At 40.6% G+C, this 17,080-nt stretch overlaps 1 protein-coding gene across 1 annotated transcript; it reads right to left on the bottom strand.

The window, feature by feature from the left end:
• Positions 1–1,745: 1,745 nt before the first annotated feature.
• LOC120999290 (protein kinase C delta type-like) lies at positions 1,746–4,640 on the bottom strand. The gene is made up of 3 exons (XM_040430162.1): positions 4,391–4,640; positions 3,502–4,011; positions 1,746–2,842 (listed from the first exon to the last, which is right to left on the bottom strand). The coding sequence occupies exons 1-3, from the start codon at positions 4,638–4,640 to the stop codon at positions 1,746–1,748; spliced, it is 1,857 nt and encodes a 618-aa protein (XP_040286096.1).
• Between the last annotated feature and the right edge of the window lie 12,440 nt (positions 4,641–17,080).

The raw sequence follows: 17,080 nt of genomic DNA on the forward strand, positions 1-17,080 counted from the left end.
TACGTGGATGTTCAGTGGTGGACATTCGGTAGGTTTGTCAAATCCGGTTAAAGGGAAAGTCCGGTTGAGTTGTCTTGTCCGGTGTTTGCTGTAAGAAGACAGATATACATGTCTGGGTCAGTATCTGATAGAATAAACACTTTCCACATCATGTAATCTTTACAAGGACAGTTAGATCTTCACATTAAATGTCCTATTACACTGCCTCATCGTGACAGTTGTATTTGGAAGGTTGTGCTGGATCCTGTGAAATTAGTACGGGCAGTGCAAGCGCCGATGGAGGAGAACATATCAATTGGTGCTTGGTTACACCGTCCTGATTACACAGGACAATGCAAACAGGATGCTGGAGGAGCGACTGCTATCGGCTATTCATTATCAGCAGCACAACCCTGATTACACAGAGAGATGTGCTGCCGATAATCGACCGTCTTATATTCTGATAAAAGATGCCCATCGACCGATGAACAAGCAAATGCTTGTTGATTGGCTGCTCGATTATACAAGTTAATTATCCTGTGAAGACTACAAACCAATAATTGTGGGGTCTAATAGGGGCTTTATTCTGTAGACCTGGTGGGGCTCCTCAAGTATCACCACTACTAGTCACCCAAGGATAGTTATAGCTTGGTTGGATATAAATAGTCTCAGGGTGCATTCTCACGACTGTTTGTATTTTGTAGTCCTCAAAAAATACGGATGCCTGTTGCATCGTTTTTTTTTGCAGATACATTATAATAATGCCTATTCTTGTCCGCAAAATGGACCAGAATAAGACTTGTTCTATATTTTTTGTGGGATTGTGAAATAAATATACGGATGCTGTACACATTTTTCAGACCCATTGCAATGAATGAGTCTGCATCCAATCTGCAAAATTTTGATCCGATGCGGACCAAAAATATGGTCGTGTGACTTGGGCCTAATTCTTTTTAACCACTAAATGGATGGAAGTAAATATTAGGCTAAAAGACAAAACGACTATGATCACACAATCCCTAGTCACTTACTAAAGTTGCACATTTATCTTTGGCGCAGCCTTCATGTGTCTTGATAGTTACCCCCCTATAGTTACACAGCAATAATAACACTATGGATCTCACAAGGTGTTATACTTACATTGTCATATTGGAATAGTGGGTGGTTTACGCTGTGTTATGTGGACAGCAAAATAGATCTAATGAGAAATGATGGTGGTAAGCTGGAGGTCACAGGCCGTAATGAAGACATTGTGATAAGCAGAATCCCCTATGAAAAAAGAGATAAAGCATGAGTCAATTTGTTTCTAATGTCGATTGACCATCTATGAGAGATATAACAATTGCCTTCTCAGTTGACATGAAATCTTTAGGGGAATGTCTTCTCTTCACTCCATACTCACCTGGTATGGTAGCATCTACTGGTATTATTGCTGCCAGGGCTGCCTTCTACAGGAGCTGCTTCATGGTGACAGGTACAGTAGATTGTGGAATTCAGAGATGGAGAATATTGATGGATTTCATAGGCTCTTCTGGTTTGACTTAGTCATCCACCAGCTTTGTCCACAGACCAGTTACTTTTATTTCTTACTGAATGGCCTCTTAGAAAATAGTTTGGCCATCCAAGTTTGGTTCTGCATGATGACAGGATGATATTGTCTTGACCACTCCGGACATACAAAGCTAAACTGATTGAAGATCTTCTGGTGTTTAGATCTTATTTTGTTTGGCGATTCAGCATAGTCCAGAGTTTGGTTCATATTAAGGTCAATAGGAGCTGCCATCATGGTCGCTGGTGGTGCCATTCTTCTGGCTTCTACATCTTCCCAACTGATGTCTGCAAGAAATGGATGTTTTTTTTATGTCTCCCTTCACTCCTAGCCGCTGGAACTGATTTTTACACAGCAGCCCTTGTAAGAGGTTGTTTACTTCAGGAGTCAGAGACTCTCGGGAGACTGGAGGACAGTTGAGGACAGAATGCTCAATTTCTATTTGATGTTTTCCAGGAAAAGGAGCCTTTCTTGTGTAGAGTTTGTACAGAATCACGCCAATTGGAAAATAATCTACCCCTCGTCCATGTGAGTGGCCGTTCACCAGTTCTGGGGCTGCGAATCCTGGTGTACCTATGCACCTCTTTGAGGGACCCTGATGCACACCCATTGCTGCCATGCCAAAGTCTGTTATTTTGACATGGCCGTCTACTGTCAGAAGGATGTTTAGTGGCTTTAGGTCCCTGTGTAGAATGTCTTTGTTGTGCAGGAACTCTGTGCCACAGACCACTTCTGCCAAGATGAATCGTATGGTGGCAGTATCAAGAGGAAAGATCTTTCTCATAAAAACAAATAGGTCCCCTCTGGTGGCCAATTCCATTACATAATAGACAAAGTTTCGGGTGTGGAAGGCGGCCAGGCCATGAATCAGATAAGGACTCTGGTGGGATAGTTGTAGGATATGGCGTTCTACCAAACTGTATCCACGCTCCGTAAAATCCTGTTTATCCGCCACTTTAATGGCAACACATTCCTGGCGGATGACATCTCTTGCCAAGTAGACTTGACCAAAGCTTCCTGCTCCCAGTTTCTGATGGAAAGTGAAGGACTGTAATGAAAGGGGTACTGTGGCAGGTGTTTTCTTGCCAGACTGGTCAGGTTCCTCCAGACAGTTGCCAGTTTTCTGTTGATGGCTACTGCTGCTCTGAGATGTTTTGGTAGATCTGCTGAGCTCCTCAGGTTTCTCCCGTTCTAGAGAGCTGCTATTATTGCTTGACTTTTCAGATCCATCATCTTTTCTCTTATCACTGACCTTCATGCTTTTATTTTCTCCTTTATCGTCCTCCTTTTTCTTCCCTTTAGTTGACACTTTGGCTGTTTGCAGAAAAGAAAGAAATAATTTATGTAGAATTTTATACAAGTAAAACCCACATCAAAACATGTTCATATATAATCATCCATGAAACCTAAAACCTACATTATATTCTGCACAGGATAAAACCCTAAATAAAAACCGAAATACCAATCTGAGGCCTATGTGTTTCTATGATTAGAGACAAATGGGGTCATTTACTAAGACTGGCGTTTCAGACACCAGTCCGACTTGAGCCCAAAGATCCCAGTGTAGCGGGGCTGCCCTAGGAATGAATGGGATCACAGCACGACTCGCACGTTTGTTGCGACCACCATGCACCGAATTTTGAAATTCACATGTTGTAGCAAACATATGAGTCACACTGTAACCCCATTCATTCCTATGGTAGCCCTGCTCTCTGCAAATCTTGGGCACCAAGCCGGCACACATCACTTGTCTTGCTAAAAATCGCCGCGTAGACGTACTCTAAAAGCTATAATTCTTTTTATTCAGAGAGTTGCTCTGGATCTCATTCCCGTATATGCCATGAGCTACCTGGAACATACACTAAATAATACCTCAGGCATTGTGTGAATGCACCCTAACTCTGTGTAACCTATAAAGGTTCTGAACTATTCCCATGAACATTTCCAAATCCAGATGTTTCATAAATTCCTACCTCTGATGTGACTGGGTCCTGGGATTTCACAAGGACTTTGTTCTTTGATGGGACTTGTCCTCTTCCATTTAAACCCAGCAATCCTCGCCCATGATTTCTGTAGGCGGTTTAAGAACAGGCTTTTTTGGCTTTTCTTGTCTCTCTGTGCATTCTCCTGTCCCTCCTCTCCATCTTTCTTGTTATTTCCATCCTCATTTTGCAGTTCTTCTCCATCCTGTCCACCATAGTACTGGACGTACAGATCTTCCATCCTGTGGATCAGGTCATGAATCTGATGGTATTCTGCTAGCATTTCAGCTTCATATTGTTGTTCTTTATCCTGTCCACCATAGTACTGGATGTAGAGTTCTTCCATGTTGTGGATCAGGTCATGAATCTGATGGTATTCTGCTAGCATTTCCTGTTCCACTAAATTGTCTGTCACCAGTTCTGTCTCCTTGTAATCAGCCATGATGATCTGATTTACCTCCGTTTGGTCCATCTTTTCCTTCTCTTTTGGTGGAATGTCAACTGTAAACAAATATATAGATGATAAGTAGTCACATCAGAGCCTGGAAGGCTGCATTATATATTGGTATCATACATACTATATTCACTATGACATGTCACCATTGCTCTTTAGAAAGTGGTACAGATGGAAAGTGAAGAAGTTGCTTGCAGCTACCAGTCAGATAGCTTTTATTATTATTTTATGGTTGTAAGAGATGAGAGCTGGAATCTGGTTGGTTGCTATAGACAACTCGTCCACTTTTCTCCACTTTTGATAATTCCCTCACTATTTCTATAAATTTGTATCTATAGCATTGGGATCATTTTGTCAGTAACATGGGGTACTATAATAATGACCATACCGTTGTATTATATAAGAAGGTACACGATGTCCTCCTACCTGTGCTGTCCACAATAATGATTTGGCTGGGTCCTGGGAGTTCTTCAAAACTTCTCTTTTCTTGGATGGAAGTTCTTCTCCTCCTATGCCCAGCAATCCTTGCCCAGGCTTTCTGCAGGCGCGCTAAGAACCGGTTCTTTCTTGGTTTCTCAGCTTTACCTGGCTTCTCCTGGACATCATCACCACTATTCTTTTCTTCCTCCTTCTTCTCTCCTTCATCTAAATGTTTTCTCTTCTTTTTTGCCTTCATTTTTTGGCATAGGCAAAAGTATTGAAGATAAAATCCGCAAGGGATGGCGCTCACAAGTGTCTCCGCTGGCTGCAGCAAGTGAATGCAAAGATTCGTACCTGTGCAGCTGCCTAGGTAGCCACTGTGATGTCACCAGCGATTGTGATGTCATCGACCAAATATGGTGCCTTTTCTGAACACACCATCAGCCTTTGTGATGTCATCGACCAAATATGGTGCCTTTTCTGAACACACCATTAGCCTTTGTGATGTCATCGACCAAATATGGTGCCTTTTCTAAACAAGTCACCAGCAATTGTGATGTCATCGACTGTTTTTTTTCTCTCTCCTTCTCTGTATGTATGTGTATCTATCTATATATCTATCTATCATCTTTGTATATGTATATATATATATATATATATATATATATGTTTATGTTATATACACACACAATACTGTACAAAAATATTAGGCAGGTGTGTGAAAAATGCTGCAGAGTAAGATTAAGAAAAATAGAAGTGTTTAAATAGTTTATTTTCATTAAAATACAAAGTGAAATCTAAATCCAATCAATATTTGGTGTGACCACCCTTTGTCTTCAAAACAGTATCAGTTCTTCTAGGTACACTTGAATAACGTTTTTTAAAAAGGAATTTGGCGGTGAGTTTATTCTAAACACCTTTGAGAACTAACAACAGATCTTCTATGGATGTAGGCTTGTTCAGATCCTTATGTCCTCAAACAGATTTGATGTTGAAATCAGGAGCTTTGTGGAGGCCATTTCCTCACTTCTTGGACTCCCTTTTTTTTTTACGCTGAAGATAGTTCTTAATGATATTGACATTATGTTTGGGGTCCCTGTTCTGCTACAGAATAAATTTGGAGCCAATCAGAATTCTCTCTGATGGAATTGTGTAATGTATAAGTATCATTATTCCTGACAACATTTTCCATATATAAATTGTATATGTGTGTGTATATATATATATGTAATATAGATAAAGGCGAATTTCCAAGGGTTGAGTGCTACACTTCAGGACATGAGAGCAACTATTGTCACATAATGACATTAATGCTAAATAGGATTGCTTTAAATCTACTTTGGATAAATACACTGCGTGCAGAATTATTAGGCAAATGAGTATTTTGACCACATCATCCTCTTTATGCATGTTGTCTTACTCCAAGCTGTATAGGCTCGAAAGCCTACTACCAATTAAGCATATTAGGTGATGTGCATCTCTGTAATGAGAAGGGGTGTGGTCTAATGACATCAACACCCTATATTAGGTGTGCATAATTATTAGGCAACTTCCTTTCCTTTGGCAAAATGGGTCAAAAGAAGGACTTGACAGGCTCAGAAAAGGCAAAAATAGTGAGATATCTTGCAAAGGGGTGCAGCACTCTTAAAATTGCAAAGCTTCTGAAGCGTGATCATCGAACAATTAAGCGTTTCATTCAAAATAGTCAACAGTGTCGCAAGAAGCGTGTGGAAAAACCAAGGCGTAAAATAACTGCCCATGAACTGAGAAAAGTCAAGCGTGCAGCTGCCAAGATGCCACTTGCCACCAGTTTGGCCATATTTCAGAGCTGCAACATCACTGGAGTGCCCAAAAGCACAAGGTGTGCAATACTCAGAGACATGGCCAAGGTAAGAAAGGCTGAAAGACGACCACCACTGAACAAGACACACAAGCTGAAACGTCAAGACTGATTTTTCTAAGGTTTTATGGACTGATGAAATGAGAGTGAGTCTTGATGGGCCAGATGGATGGGCCCGTGGCTGGATTGGTAAAGGGCAGAGAGCTCCAGTCCGACTCAGACGCCAGCAAGGTGGAGGTGGAGTACTAGTTTGGGCTGGTATCATCAAAGATAAGCTTGTGGGGCCTTTTCGGGTTGAGGATGGAGTCAAGCTCAACTCCCAGTCCTACTGCCAGTTTCTGGAAGACACCTTCTTCAAGCAGTGGTACAGGAAGAAGTCTGCATCCTTCAAGAAAAACATGATTTTCATGCAGGACAATGCTCCATCACACGCGTCCAAGTACTCCACAGCGTGGCTGGCAAGAAAGGGTATAAAAGAAGAAAATCTAATGACATGGCCTCCTTGTTCACCTGATCTGAACCCCATTGAGAACCTGTGGTCCATCATCAAATGTGAGATTTACAAGGAGGGAAAACAGTACACCTCTCTGAACAGTGTCTGGGTGGCTGTGGTTGCTGCTGCACGCAATGTTGATGGTGAACAGATCAAAACACTGACTGAATCCATGGATGGCAGGCTTTTGAGTGTCCTTGCAAAGAAAGGTGGCTATATTGGTCACTGATTTGTTTTTGTTTTGTTTTTGAATGTCAGAAATGTATTTTTGTGAATGTTGAGATGTTATATTGGTTTCACTGGTAAAAATAAATAATTGAAATGGGTATATATTTGTTTTTTGTTAAATTGCCTAATAATTATGCACAGTAATAGTCACCTGCACACACAGATATCCCCCTAAAATAGCTAAAACTAAAAACAAACTAAAAACTACTTCCAAAAATATTCAGCTTTGATATTAATGAGTTTTTTGGGTTCATTGAGAACATGGTTGTTGTTCAATAATAAAATTAATCCTCAAAAATACAACTTGCCTAATAATTCTGCACTCCCTGTATATTGGTAAATACATTCAAGTACAAGCTAATAAAATTAAACCCCACATGGCTTGCAAATAGTGTAAAAAGGGCAATAAATGACAAAAAGAGGGCCTTTAAGAAATACAAATCTGAGGGGTTAGCTGTAGCCTTTAAAAGAACTAAATAAATTATGTAAGGGTGTAATAAAATCAGCTAAAATACACAATGAAATACAGGTGGTCAAAGAAAGTAAGAACAACCCCAAAAAATTCTTTAAATACATAAATGCAAAAACCCAAGGTCAGGACATGAACGGCCCCAAAATTATGATAACGGGGTGTTGGTCAATGGGGATCAAGAGAAGGCAGAGCTCCTAAATTGTTTTTTTAGCTGTGTATATACAAAAGAAGAGAGGGCATCTCATGAGGGTGGTGCCACTGGTGTAAATACCTCAAATAACATATTTACCTGGCTGACTGTAGATATGCTCCTTAAACCCTTATGGACCAGGCCATTCGTTGCAAATCTGACCAGTGTCACTTTATGTGTGAATAACTTTAAAACGCTTTTACTTATCCAGGCCATTCTGAGATTGTTTTTTCATCACATATTGTACTTCATGACACTGGTAAAATGTAAATCAAAAAAATTAAATAAAAAAACCTGGCTGACGTTACAAGGCTTAGAAGTTTAGAAGCAAATCTTGAAATTTTTCAGAAATTTTCCAAAACCCACTTTTTAAGGACCAGTTCAGGTCTGAGGTCCCTTTGTGAGGCTTACATAATTGAAACCACCCAAAAATGACCCCGTTTTGGAAACTAAACCCCTCAAGGTATTCAAAACTGATTTTACAAACTTTGTTTACCCTTTAGGTGTTCCACAAGAGTTATTGGCAAATGGAGATAAAATTTCTGAATTTAAATTTTTGGGCAAATTTTCCATTTGAATCCATTTTTTCCAGTAACAAAGCAAGGGTTATAAGCCAAACAAAACTCAATATTTATTGTCCTGATTCTGTCATTTATAGAAACACCCCATATGTGGTCGTAAACTGCTGTATGACCAAACGGCAGGGCGCACAAGGAATGGTTTCTGGATGGCAGATTTTGATGGCCTTTCTTTTTTTACACCATGTCTCATTTGAAGCCCCCTCTGATGCACCCCTAGAGTAGAAACTCCAAAAAGTGATCACTTTTGGAGATTCTACTCTAGGGGTGCATCAGAGGGGGCTTCAAATGGGACATGGTGTCAAAAATCGAGTCCATCAAAAACTGCCTTCCAAAAACCATATGGCGTTCCTTTCCTTCTGCGCCCTGCCGTGTGGCCATACAGCAGTTTATGACCACATATGGGGCATTTCTGTAAACTACAGAATCAGAGCAATAAATATTGAGTTTTGTTTGGCTGTTAACCCTTGCTTTGTTACGGGAAAAGATTGATTAAAATGGAAAATTTGCCCAAAAATAGCTGTTTTGGCACCGTTTTTATTTTTTATTATTTACAACGTTCATCTGACAGGTTAGATCATGTGGTATTTTTATAGAGCAGGTTCTTACGGACGTGGCGATACCTAATATGTGTACCTTTTTTTATTTATTTATGTTTTACACAATAATATCATTTTTTAAAACAAAAAAAACACAGGCCAGAAACAGAAGCAGTAAGGACAGCCAGGCTATACATGAAACAGATAGGATCAGAAACAGGCACTGCACGGCTATACATGAAACAGATAGGATCAGAAACAGGCACTGCCCGGCTATACATGGAACAGACAGGATCAGAAGCAATTGGGCACTGCCAGCCTATACATGGAACAGACAGGATCAAAAGCGGTTAGGCACTGCCTGGCAGCAAGGGGCAACACCCAGCAAGGCACAAGACAGACAGACCACAAGCCCCACAGCTCACAGATAGAAATAGCTACATAAGAGGGCACCAGATAAACCATGCCCAGGAACAGACCAGGGAATGTTAACCCCACCAGCACCAGCAGTAACAAGAAGTATAGAACAAACTATACAAGTTTCAGTTCACACAGTCACAGAATGCTGCAGCCAGCACGCCCAAACAACAACCAGCATACACAGGATAAATTGTAGCCAGTACGCGGTTACAGGCAGCCAGCCTAAACAACAAGGAGTGACAGAACCACACACAGCATCCATACTCAGACGCAGATCACACTCAAGGCCGCAGCTAGAACACATCAGAGAACCAGCATACATGGGAACACTCACAGCTAGTAGTACACAAAGTGCATGCAGCCAGACTGCATGACACCGGTGACAGGAACCACAGTGATATGGATATGGGGAGACACACACGGGCAATAGTTCACATATAACACCGCAGCCAGCACACAGCCCCAAGCAACCAGCATACATAGGTTTCAGAATGCAGCCAGTATGCAAGAGAGCATGCAGCACAACTGTCACAGTGAACCGCACCATGACAGCTACCTTTTTGGACAAAGTCCTCAAGGGATTTGCTAGCAAAGCTTCTTAATTTGTTAGAGATACTTCTGACTTTTTATCTAAAATGAAATGTGTGGACATAACTGAGGGCGGCCAATTAGTCTCATTTGATGTAGTGAGCCTTTATACAAGTATAGAACAGGGATTAGCAGCGATAGGGGAAGCATTATACCACTTAGAATTCACATGGGAGGTGCAGGTGCAACCAAAATCTCTGCACACCTTATGGTTATGTACCTTTATTTATCTCATCTATCCATCCCCCATCCATCCATTATTCCCAATCTATCATCTATCGATCCATTCCCAATCTATCTGTTTATCCCCTATCTAGCCATCTTGGAAGCATAAAGACTTGCCCCGACCATTGTTCTGTGTGAACATGAGAAGGATATGATGCCAAATAAATAGTATAAGAATATAACTTGCAATCAGCACGTACTAGAAAAATAACCAGAAATGCACAAATAGCTAAGAAATATTCACATGAATGCCCTCTCCTACTGGGATGGTGACAACCCCAACATGTGTTTCTGTGAAGCCCTCATTTTGTGGTGGGCCTGTATGCTTTCAAATGCCAGGGCTGAATTTCTGTCCCAATCTGGCCTTGATCTTAACCCATCATAATGTGAAGTCAAACCATACTTATTGTAATTGTGTATAGATATAATAAAGACAAACTCTCTATAGATTTTAATATTTATTAATTCACGAAAGATCTTACAATCATGTCTGGTAAGTGAAGGAGCAGCTTCCTTCTGTCACATCCAGTAGGTGAAGGAGCTGCTTTATATCTTAGCAGCTTCCTTCTGTCACATCCAGTAGGTGAAGGAGCTGCTTTATATCTTAGCAGCTTCCTTCTGTCACGTCCAGTAGGTGAAGGAGCTGCTTTATATTATAGCAGCTTCCTTCTGTCACGTCCGGTAGGTGAAGGATCTGCTTTCTATCTTTGCAGGTTCCTTCTGTCTCTGCCACCACATTGTAGATGGTTACATAGCAAGTATGGCTGAAAGAAGTCCTTCAATTTCAACCTTTAATTACTTGCTATGATGATCCAGAGGAAGGCGAAAAACCCCTGAGGAATATTAGTTGTCCTCATATAAGGGAAAAAATTCCTCCCTGACCCCAAATATGGCGATCGGAATGAAACCCTGGATTGTTGGTGCTCCAATCTACGTGGATGTTCAGTGGTGGACATTCGGTAGGTTTGTCAAATCCGGTTAAAGGGAAAGTCCGGTTGAGTTGTCTTGTCCGGTGTTTGCTGTAAGAAGACAGATATACATGTCTGGGTCAGTATCTGATAGAATAAACACTTTCCACATCATGTAATCTTTACAAGGACAGTTAGATCTTCACATTAAATGTCCTATTACACTGCCTCATCGTGACAGTTGTATTTGGAAGGTTGTGCTGGATCCTGTGAAATTAGTACGGGCAGTGCAAGCGCCGATGGAGGAGAACATATCAATTGGTGCTTGGTTACACCGTCCTGATTACACAGGACAATGCAAACAGGATGCTGGAGGAACGACTGCTACCGGCTATTCATTATCAGCAGCACAACCCTGATTACACAGAGAGATGTGCTGCCGATAATCGACCGTCTTATATTCTGATAAAAGATGCCCATCGACCGATGAACAAGCAAATGCTTGTTGATTGGCTGCTCGATTATACAAGTTAATTATCCTGTGAAGACTACAAACCAATAATTGTGGGGTGTAATAGGGGCTTTATTCTGTAGACCTGGTGGGGCTCCTCAAGTATCACCACTACTAGTCACCCAAGGATAGTTATAGCTTGGTTGGATATAAATAGTCTCAGGGTGCATTCTCACGACTGTATGTATTTTGTGGTCCTCAAAAAATACGGATGCCTGTTGCATCGTTTTTTTTGCAGATACATTATAATAATGCCTATTCTTGTCCGCAAAATGGACCAGAATAAGACTTGTTCTATATTTTTTGTGGGATTGTGAAATAAATATACGGATGCTGTACACATTTTTCAGACCCATTGCAATGAATGAGTCTGCATCCAATCTGCAAAATTTTGATCCGATGCGGACCAAAAATATGGTCGTGTGACTTGGGCCTAATTATTTTTAACCACTAAATGGATGGAAGTAAATATTAGGCTAAAAGACAAAACGACTATGATCACACAATCCCTAGTCACTTACTAAAGTTGCACATTTATCTTTGGCGCAGCCTTCATGTGTCTTGATAGTTACCCCCTATAGTTACACAGCAATAATAACACTATGGATCTCACAAGGTGTTATACTTACATTGTCATATTGGAATGGTGGGTGGTTTACGCTGTGTTATGTGGACAGCAAAATAGATCTAATGAGAAATGATGGTGGTAAGCTGGAGGTCACAGGCCGTAATGAAGACATTGTGATAAGCAGAATCCCCTATGAAAAAAGAGATAAAGCATGAGTCAATTTGTTTCTAATTTTGATTGACCATCTATGAGAGATATAACAATTGCCTTCTCAGTTGACATGAAATCTTTAGGGGAATGTCTTCTCTTCACTCCATACTCACCTGGTATGGTAGCATCTACTGGTATTATTGCTGCCAAGGCTGCCTTCTACAGGAGCTGCTTCATGGTGACAGGTACAGTAGATTGTGGAATTCAGAGATGGAGAATATTGATGGATTTCATAGGCTCTTCTGGTTTGACTTAGTCATCCACCAGCTTTGTCCACAGACCAGTTACTTTTATTTCTTGGCCTCTTAGAAAATAGTTTGGCCATCCAAGTTTGGTTCTGCATGATGACAGGATGATATTGTCTTGACCACTCCGGGCATACAAAGCTAAAATGATTGAAGATCTTCTGGTGTTTAGATCTTATTTTGTTTGGCGATTCAGCATAGTCCAGAGTTTGGTTCATATTAAGGTCAATAGGAGCTGCCATCATGGTCGCTGGTGGTGCCATTCTTCTGGCTTCTACATCTTCCCAACTGATGTCTGCAAGAAATGGATGGTTTTTTATGTCTCCCTTCACTCCTAGCCGCTGGAACTGATTTTTACACAGCAGCCCTTGTAAGAGGTTGTTTACTTCAGGAGTCAGAGACTCTCGGGAGACTGGAGGACAGTTGAGGACAGAATGCTCAATTTCTATTTGATGTTTTCCAGGAAAAGGAGCCTTTCTTGTGTAGAGTTTGTACAGAATCACGCCAATTGCAAAATAATCTACCCCTCGTCCATGTGAGTGGCCGTTCACCAGTTCTGGGGCTGCGAATCCTGGTGTACCTATGCACCTCTTTGAGGGACCCTGATGCACACCCATTGCTGCCATGCCAAAGTCTGTTATTTTGACATGGCCGTCTACTGTCAGAAGGATGTTTAGTGGCTTTATGTCCCTGTGTAGAATGTCTTTGTTGTGCAGGAACTCTGTGCCACAGACCACTTCTGCCAAGATGAATCGTATGGTGGCAGTATCAAGAGGAAAGATCTTTCTCATAAAAACAAATAGGTCCCCTCTGGTGGCCAATTCCATTACATAATAGACAAAGTTTCGGGTGTGGAAGGCGGCCAGGCCATGAATCAGATAAGGACTCTGGTGGGATAGTTGTAGGATATGGCGTTCTACCAAACTGTATCCACGCTCCGTAAAATCCTGTTTATCCGCCACTTTAATGGCAACACATTCCTGGCGGATGACATCTCTTGCCAAGTAGACTTGACCAAAGCTTCCTGCTCCCAGTTTCTGATGGAAAGTGAAGGACTGTAATGAAAGGGGTACTGTGGCAGGTGTTTTCTTGCCAGACTGGTCAGGTTCCTCCAGACAGTTGCCAGTTTTCTGTTGATGGCTACTGCTGCTCTGAGATGTTTTGGTAGATCTGCTGAGCTCCTCAGGTTTCTCCCGTTCTAGAGAGCTGCTATTATTGCTTGACTTTTCAGATCCATCATCTTTTCTCTTATCACTGACCTTCATGCTTTTATTTTCCCCTTTATCGTCCTCCTTTTTCTTCCCTTTAGTTGACACTTTGGCTGTTTGCAGAAAAGAAAGAAATAATTTATGTAGAATTTTATACAAGTAAAACCCACATCAAAACATGTTCATATATAATCATCCATGAAACCTAAAACCTACATTATATTCTGCACAGGATAAAACCCTAAATAAAAACCGAAATACCAATCTGAGGCCTATGTGTTTCTATGATTAGAGACAAATGGGGTCATTTACTAAGACTGGCGTTTCAGACACCAGTCCGACTTGAGCCCAAAGATCCCAGTGTAGCGGGGCTGCCCTAGGAATGAATGGGATCACAGCACGACTCGCACGTTTGTTGCGACCACCATGCACCGAATTTTGAAATTCACATGTTGTAGCAAACATATGAGTCACACTGTAACCCCATTCATTCCTATGGTAGCCCTGCTCTCTGCAAATCTTGGGCACCAAGCCGGCACACATCACTTGTCTTTCTAAAAATCGCCGCGTAGACGTACTCTAAAAGCTATAATTCTTTTTATTCAGAGAGTTGCTCTGGCTCTCATTCCCGTATATGCCATGAGCTACCTGGAACATACACTAAATAATACCTCAGGCATTGTGTGAATGCACCCTAACTCTGTGTAACCTATAAAGGTTCTGAACTATTCCCATGAACATTTCCAAATCCAGATGTTTCATTAATTCCTACCTCTGATGTGACTGGGTCCTGGGATTTCACAAGGACTTTGTTCTTTGTTGGGACTTGTCCTCTTCCATTTAAACCCAGCAATCCTCGCCCATGATTTCTGTAGGCGGTTTAAGAACAGGCTTTTTTGGCTTTTCTTGTCTCTCTGTGCATTCTCCTGTCCCTCCTCTCCATCTTTCTTGTTATTTCCATCCTCATTTTGCAGTTCTTCTCCATCCTGTCCACCATAGTACTGGACGTACAGATCTTCCATCCTGTGGATCAGGTCATGAATCTGATGGTATTCTGCTAGCATTTCAGCTTCATATTGTTGTTCTTTATCCTGTCCACCATAGTACTGGATGTAGAGTTCTTCCATGTTGTGGATCAGGTCATGAATCTGATGGTATTCTGCTAGCATTTCCTGTTCCACTAAATTGTCTGTCACCAGTTCTGTCTCCTTGTAATCAGCCATGATGATCTGATTTACCTCCGTTTGGTCCATCTTTTCCTTCTCTTTTGGTGGAATGTCAACTGTAAACAAATATATAGATGATAAGTAGTCACATCAGAGCCTGGAAGGCTTCTTTATATATTGGTATCATACATACTATATTCACTATGATATGTCACCATTGCTCTTTAGAAAGTAGTACAGATGGAAAGTGAAGAAGTAGCTTACAGCTACCAGTCAGATAGCTTTTATTATTATTTTATGGTTGTAAGAGATGAGAGCTGGAATCTGGTTGGTTGCTATAGACAACTCGACCAATTGTCTCCACTTTTGATAATTCCCTCACTATTTCTATAAATTTGTATCTATAGCATTGGGATCATTTTGTCAGTAACATGGGGTACTATAATAATGACCATACCGTTGTATTATATAAGAAGGTACACGATTTCCTCCTACCTATGCTGTCCACAATAATGATTTGGCTGGGTCCTGGGAGTTCTTCAAAACTTCTCTTTTCTTGGATGGAAGTTCTTCTCCTCCTATGCCCAGCAATCCTTGCCCAGGTTTTCTGCAGGCGCGCTAAGAACCGGTTCTTTCTTGGTTTCTCAGCTTTACCTGGCTTCTCCTGGACATCATCACCACCATTCTTTTCTTCCTCCTTCTTCTCTCCTTCATCTAAATGTTTTCTCTTCTTTTTTGCCTTCATTTTTTGGCATAGGCAAAAGTATTGAAGATAAAATCCGCAAGGGATGGCGCTCACAAGTGTCTCCGCTGGCTGCAGCAAGTGAATGCAAAGATTCTTACCTGTGCAGCTGCCTAGGTAGCCACTGTGATGTCACCAGCGATTGTGATGTCATCGACCAAATATGGTGCCTTTTCTGAACACACCATCAGCCTTTGTGATGTCATCGACCAAATATGGTGCCTTTTCTGAACACACCATTAGCCTTTGTGATGTCATCGACCAAATATGGTGCCTTTTCTAAACAAGTCACCAGCAATTGTGATGTCATCGACTGTTTTTTTTCTCTCTCCTTCTCTGTATGTATGTGTATCTATCTATCTATCTATCTATCATCTTTGTATATGTATATATATATATATATATATATATGTTTATGTTATATACACACACAATACTGTACAAAAATATTAGGCAGGTGTGTGAAAAATGCTGCAGAGTAAGATTAAGAAAAATAGAAGTCTTTAAATATTTTATTTTCATTAAAATACAAAGTGAAATCTAAATCCAATCAATATTTGGTGTGACCACCCTTTGTCTTCAAAACAGCATCAGTTCTTCTAGGTACACTTGAATAACGTTTTTTAAAAAGGAATTTGGCGGTGAGTTTATTCTAAACACCTTTGAGAACTAACAACAGATCTTCTATGGATGTAGGCTTGTTCAGATCCTTATGTCCTCAAACAGATTTGATGTTGAAATCAGGAGCTTTGTGGAGGCCATTTCCTCACTTCTTGGACTCCCTTTTTTTTTTTTTACGCTGAAGATAGTTCTTAATGATATTGACATTATGTTTGGGGTCCCTGTTCTGCTACAGAATAAATTTGGAGCCAATCAGAATTCTCTCTGATGGAATTGTGTAATGTATAAGTATCATTATTCCTGACAACATTTTCCATATATAAATTGTATATGTGTGTGTATATATATATATGTAATATAGATAAAGGCGAATTTCCAAGGGTTGAGTGCTACACTTCAGGACATGAGAGCAACTATTGTCACATAATGACATTAATGCTAAATGGGATTGCTTTAAATCTACTTTGGATAAATATATTGGTAAATACATTCAAGTACAAGCTAATAAAATTAAACCCCACATGGCTTGCAAATAGTGTAAAAAGGGCAATAAATGACAAAAAGAGGGACTTTAAGAAATACAAATCTGAGGGGTTAGCTGTGTATATACAAAAGAAGAGATGGCATCTCATGAGGGTGGCGCCACTGGTGTAAATACCTCAAATAACATAATTACCTGGCTGACTGTAGATATGCTCCTTAAACCCTTATGGACCAGGCCATTCGTTGCAAATCTGACCAGTGTCACTTTATGTGTGAATAACTTTAAAACTCTTTTACTTATCCAGGCCATTCTGAGATTGTTTTTTCATCACATATTGTACTTCATGACACTGGTAAAATGTAAATGAAAAGAACTCTATTAAAAAACCTGGCTGACGTTACAAGGCTTAGAAGTTTAGAAGCAAATCTTAAAATTCTTCATAAATTTTCCAAAACCCACT

The sequence above is a fragment of the Bufo bufo genome, chromosome 4, assembly GCF_905171765.1.
Source record: "Bufo bufo chromosome 4, aBufBuf1.1, whole genome shotgun sequence".
NCBI lineage: Eukaryota > Metazoa > Chordata > Amphibia > Anura > Bufonidae > Bufo > Bufo bufo.

Coding starts and splice junctions, on each gene's coding strand:
- LOC120999290 (XM_040430162.1), bottom strand. CDS start 4,640: ATGAAGGCAAAAAAGAAGAGAAAACATTTAGATGAAGGAGAGAAGAAG. Junction 4,012..4,390: donor CATTATTGTGGACAGCACAG/GTAGGAGGACAT, acceptor ATTTGTTTACAG/TTGACATTCCACCAAAAGAG. Junction 2,843..3,501: donor AGGACCCAGTCACATCAGAG/GTAGGAATTTAT, acceptor TTCTGCAAACAG/CCAAAGTGTCAACTAAAGGG.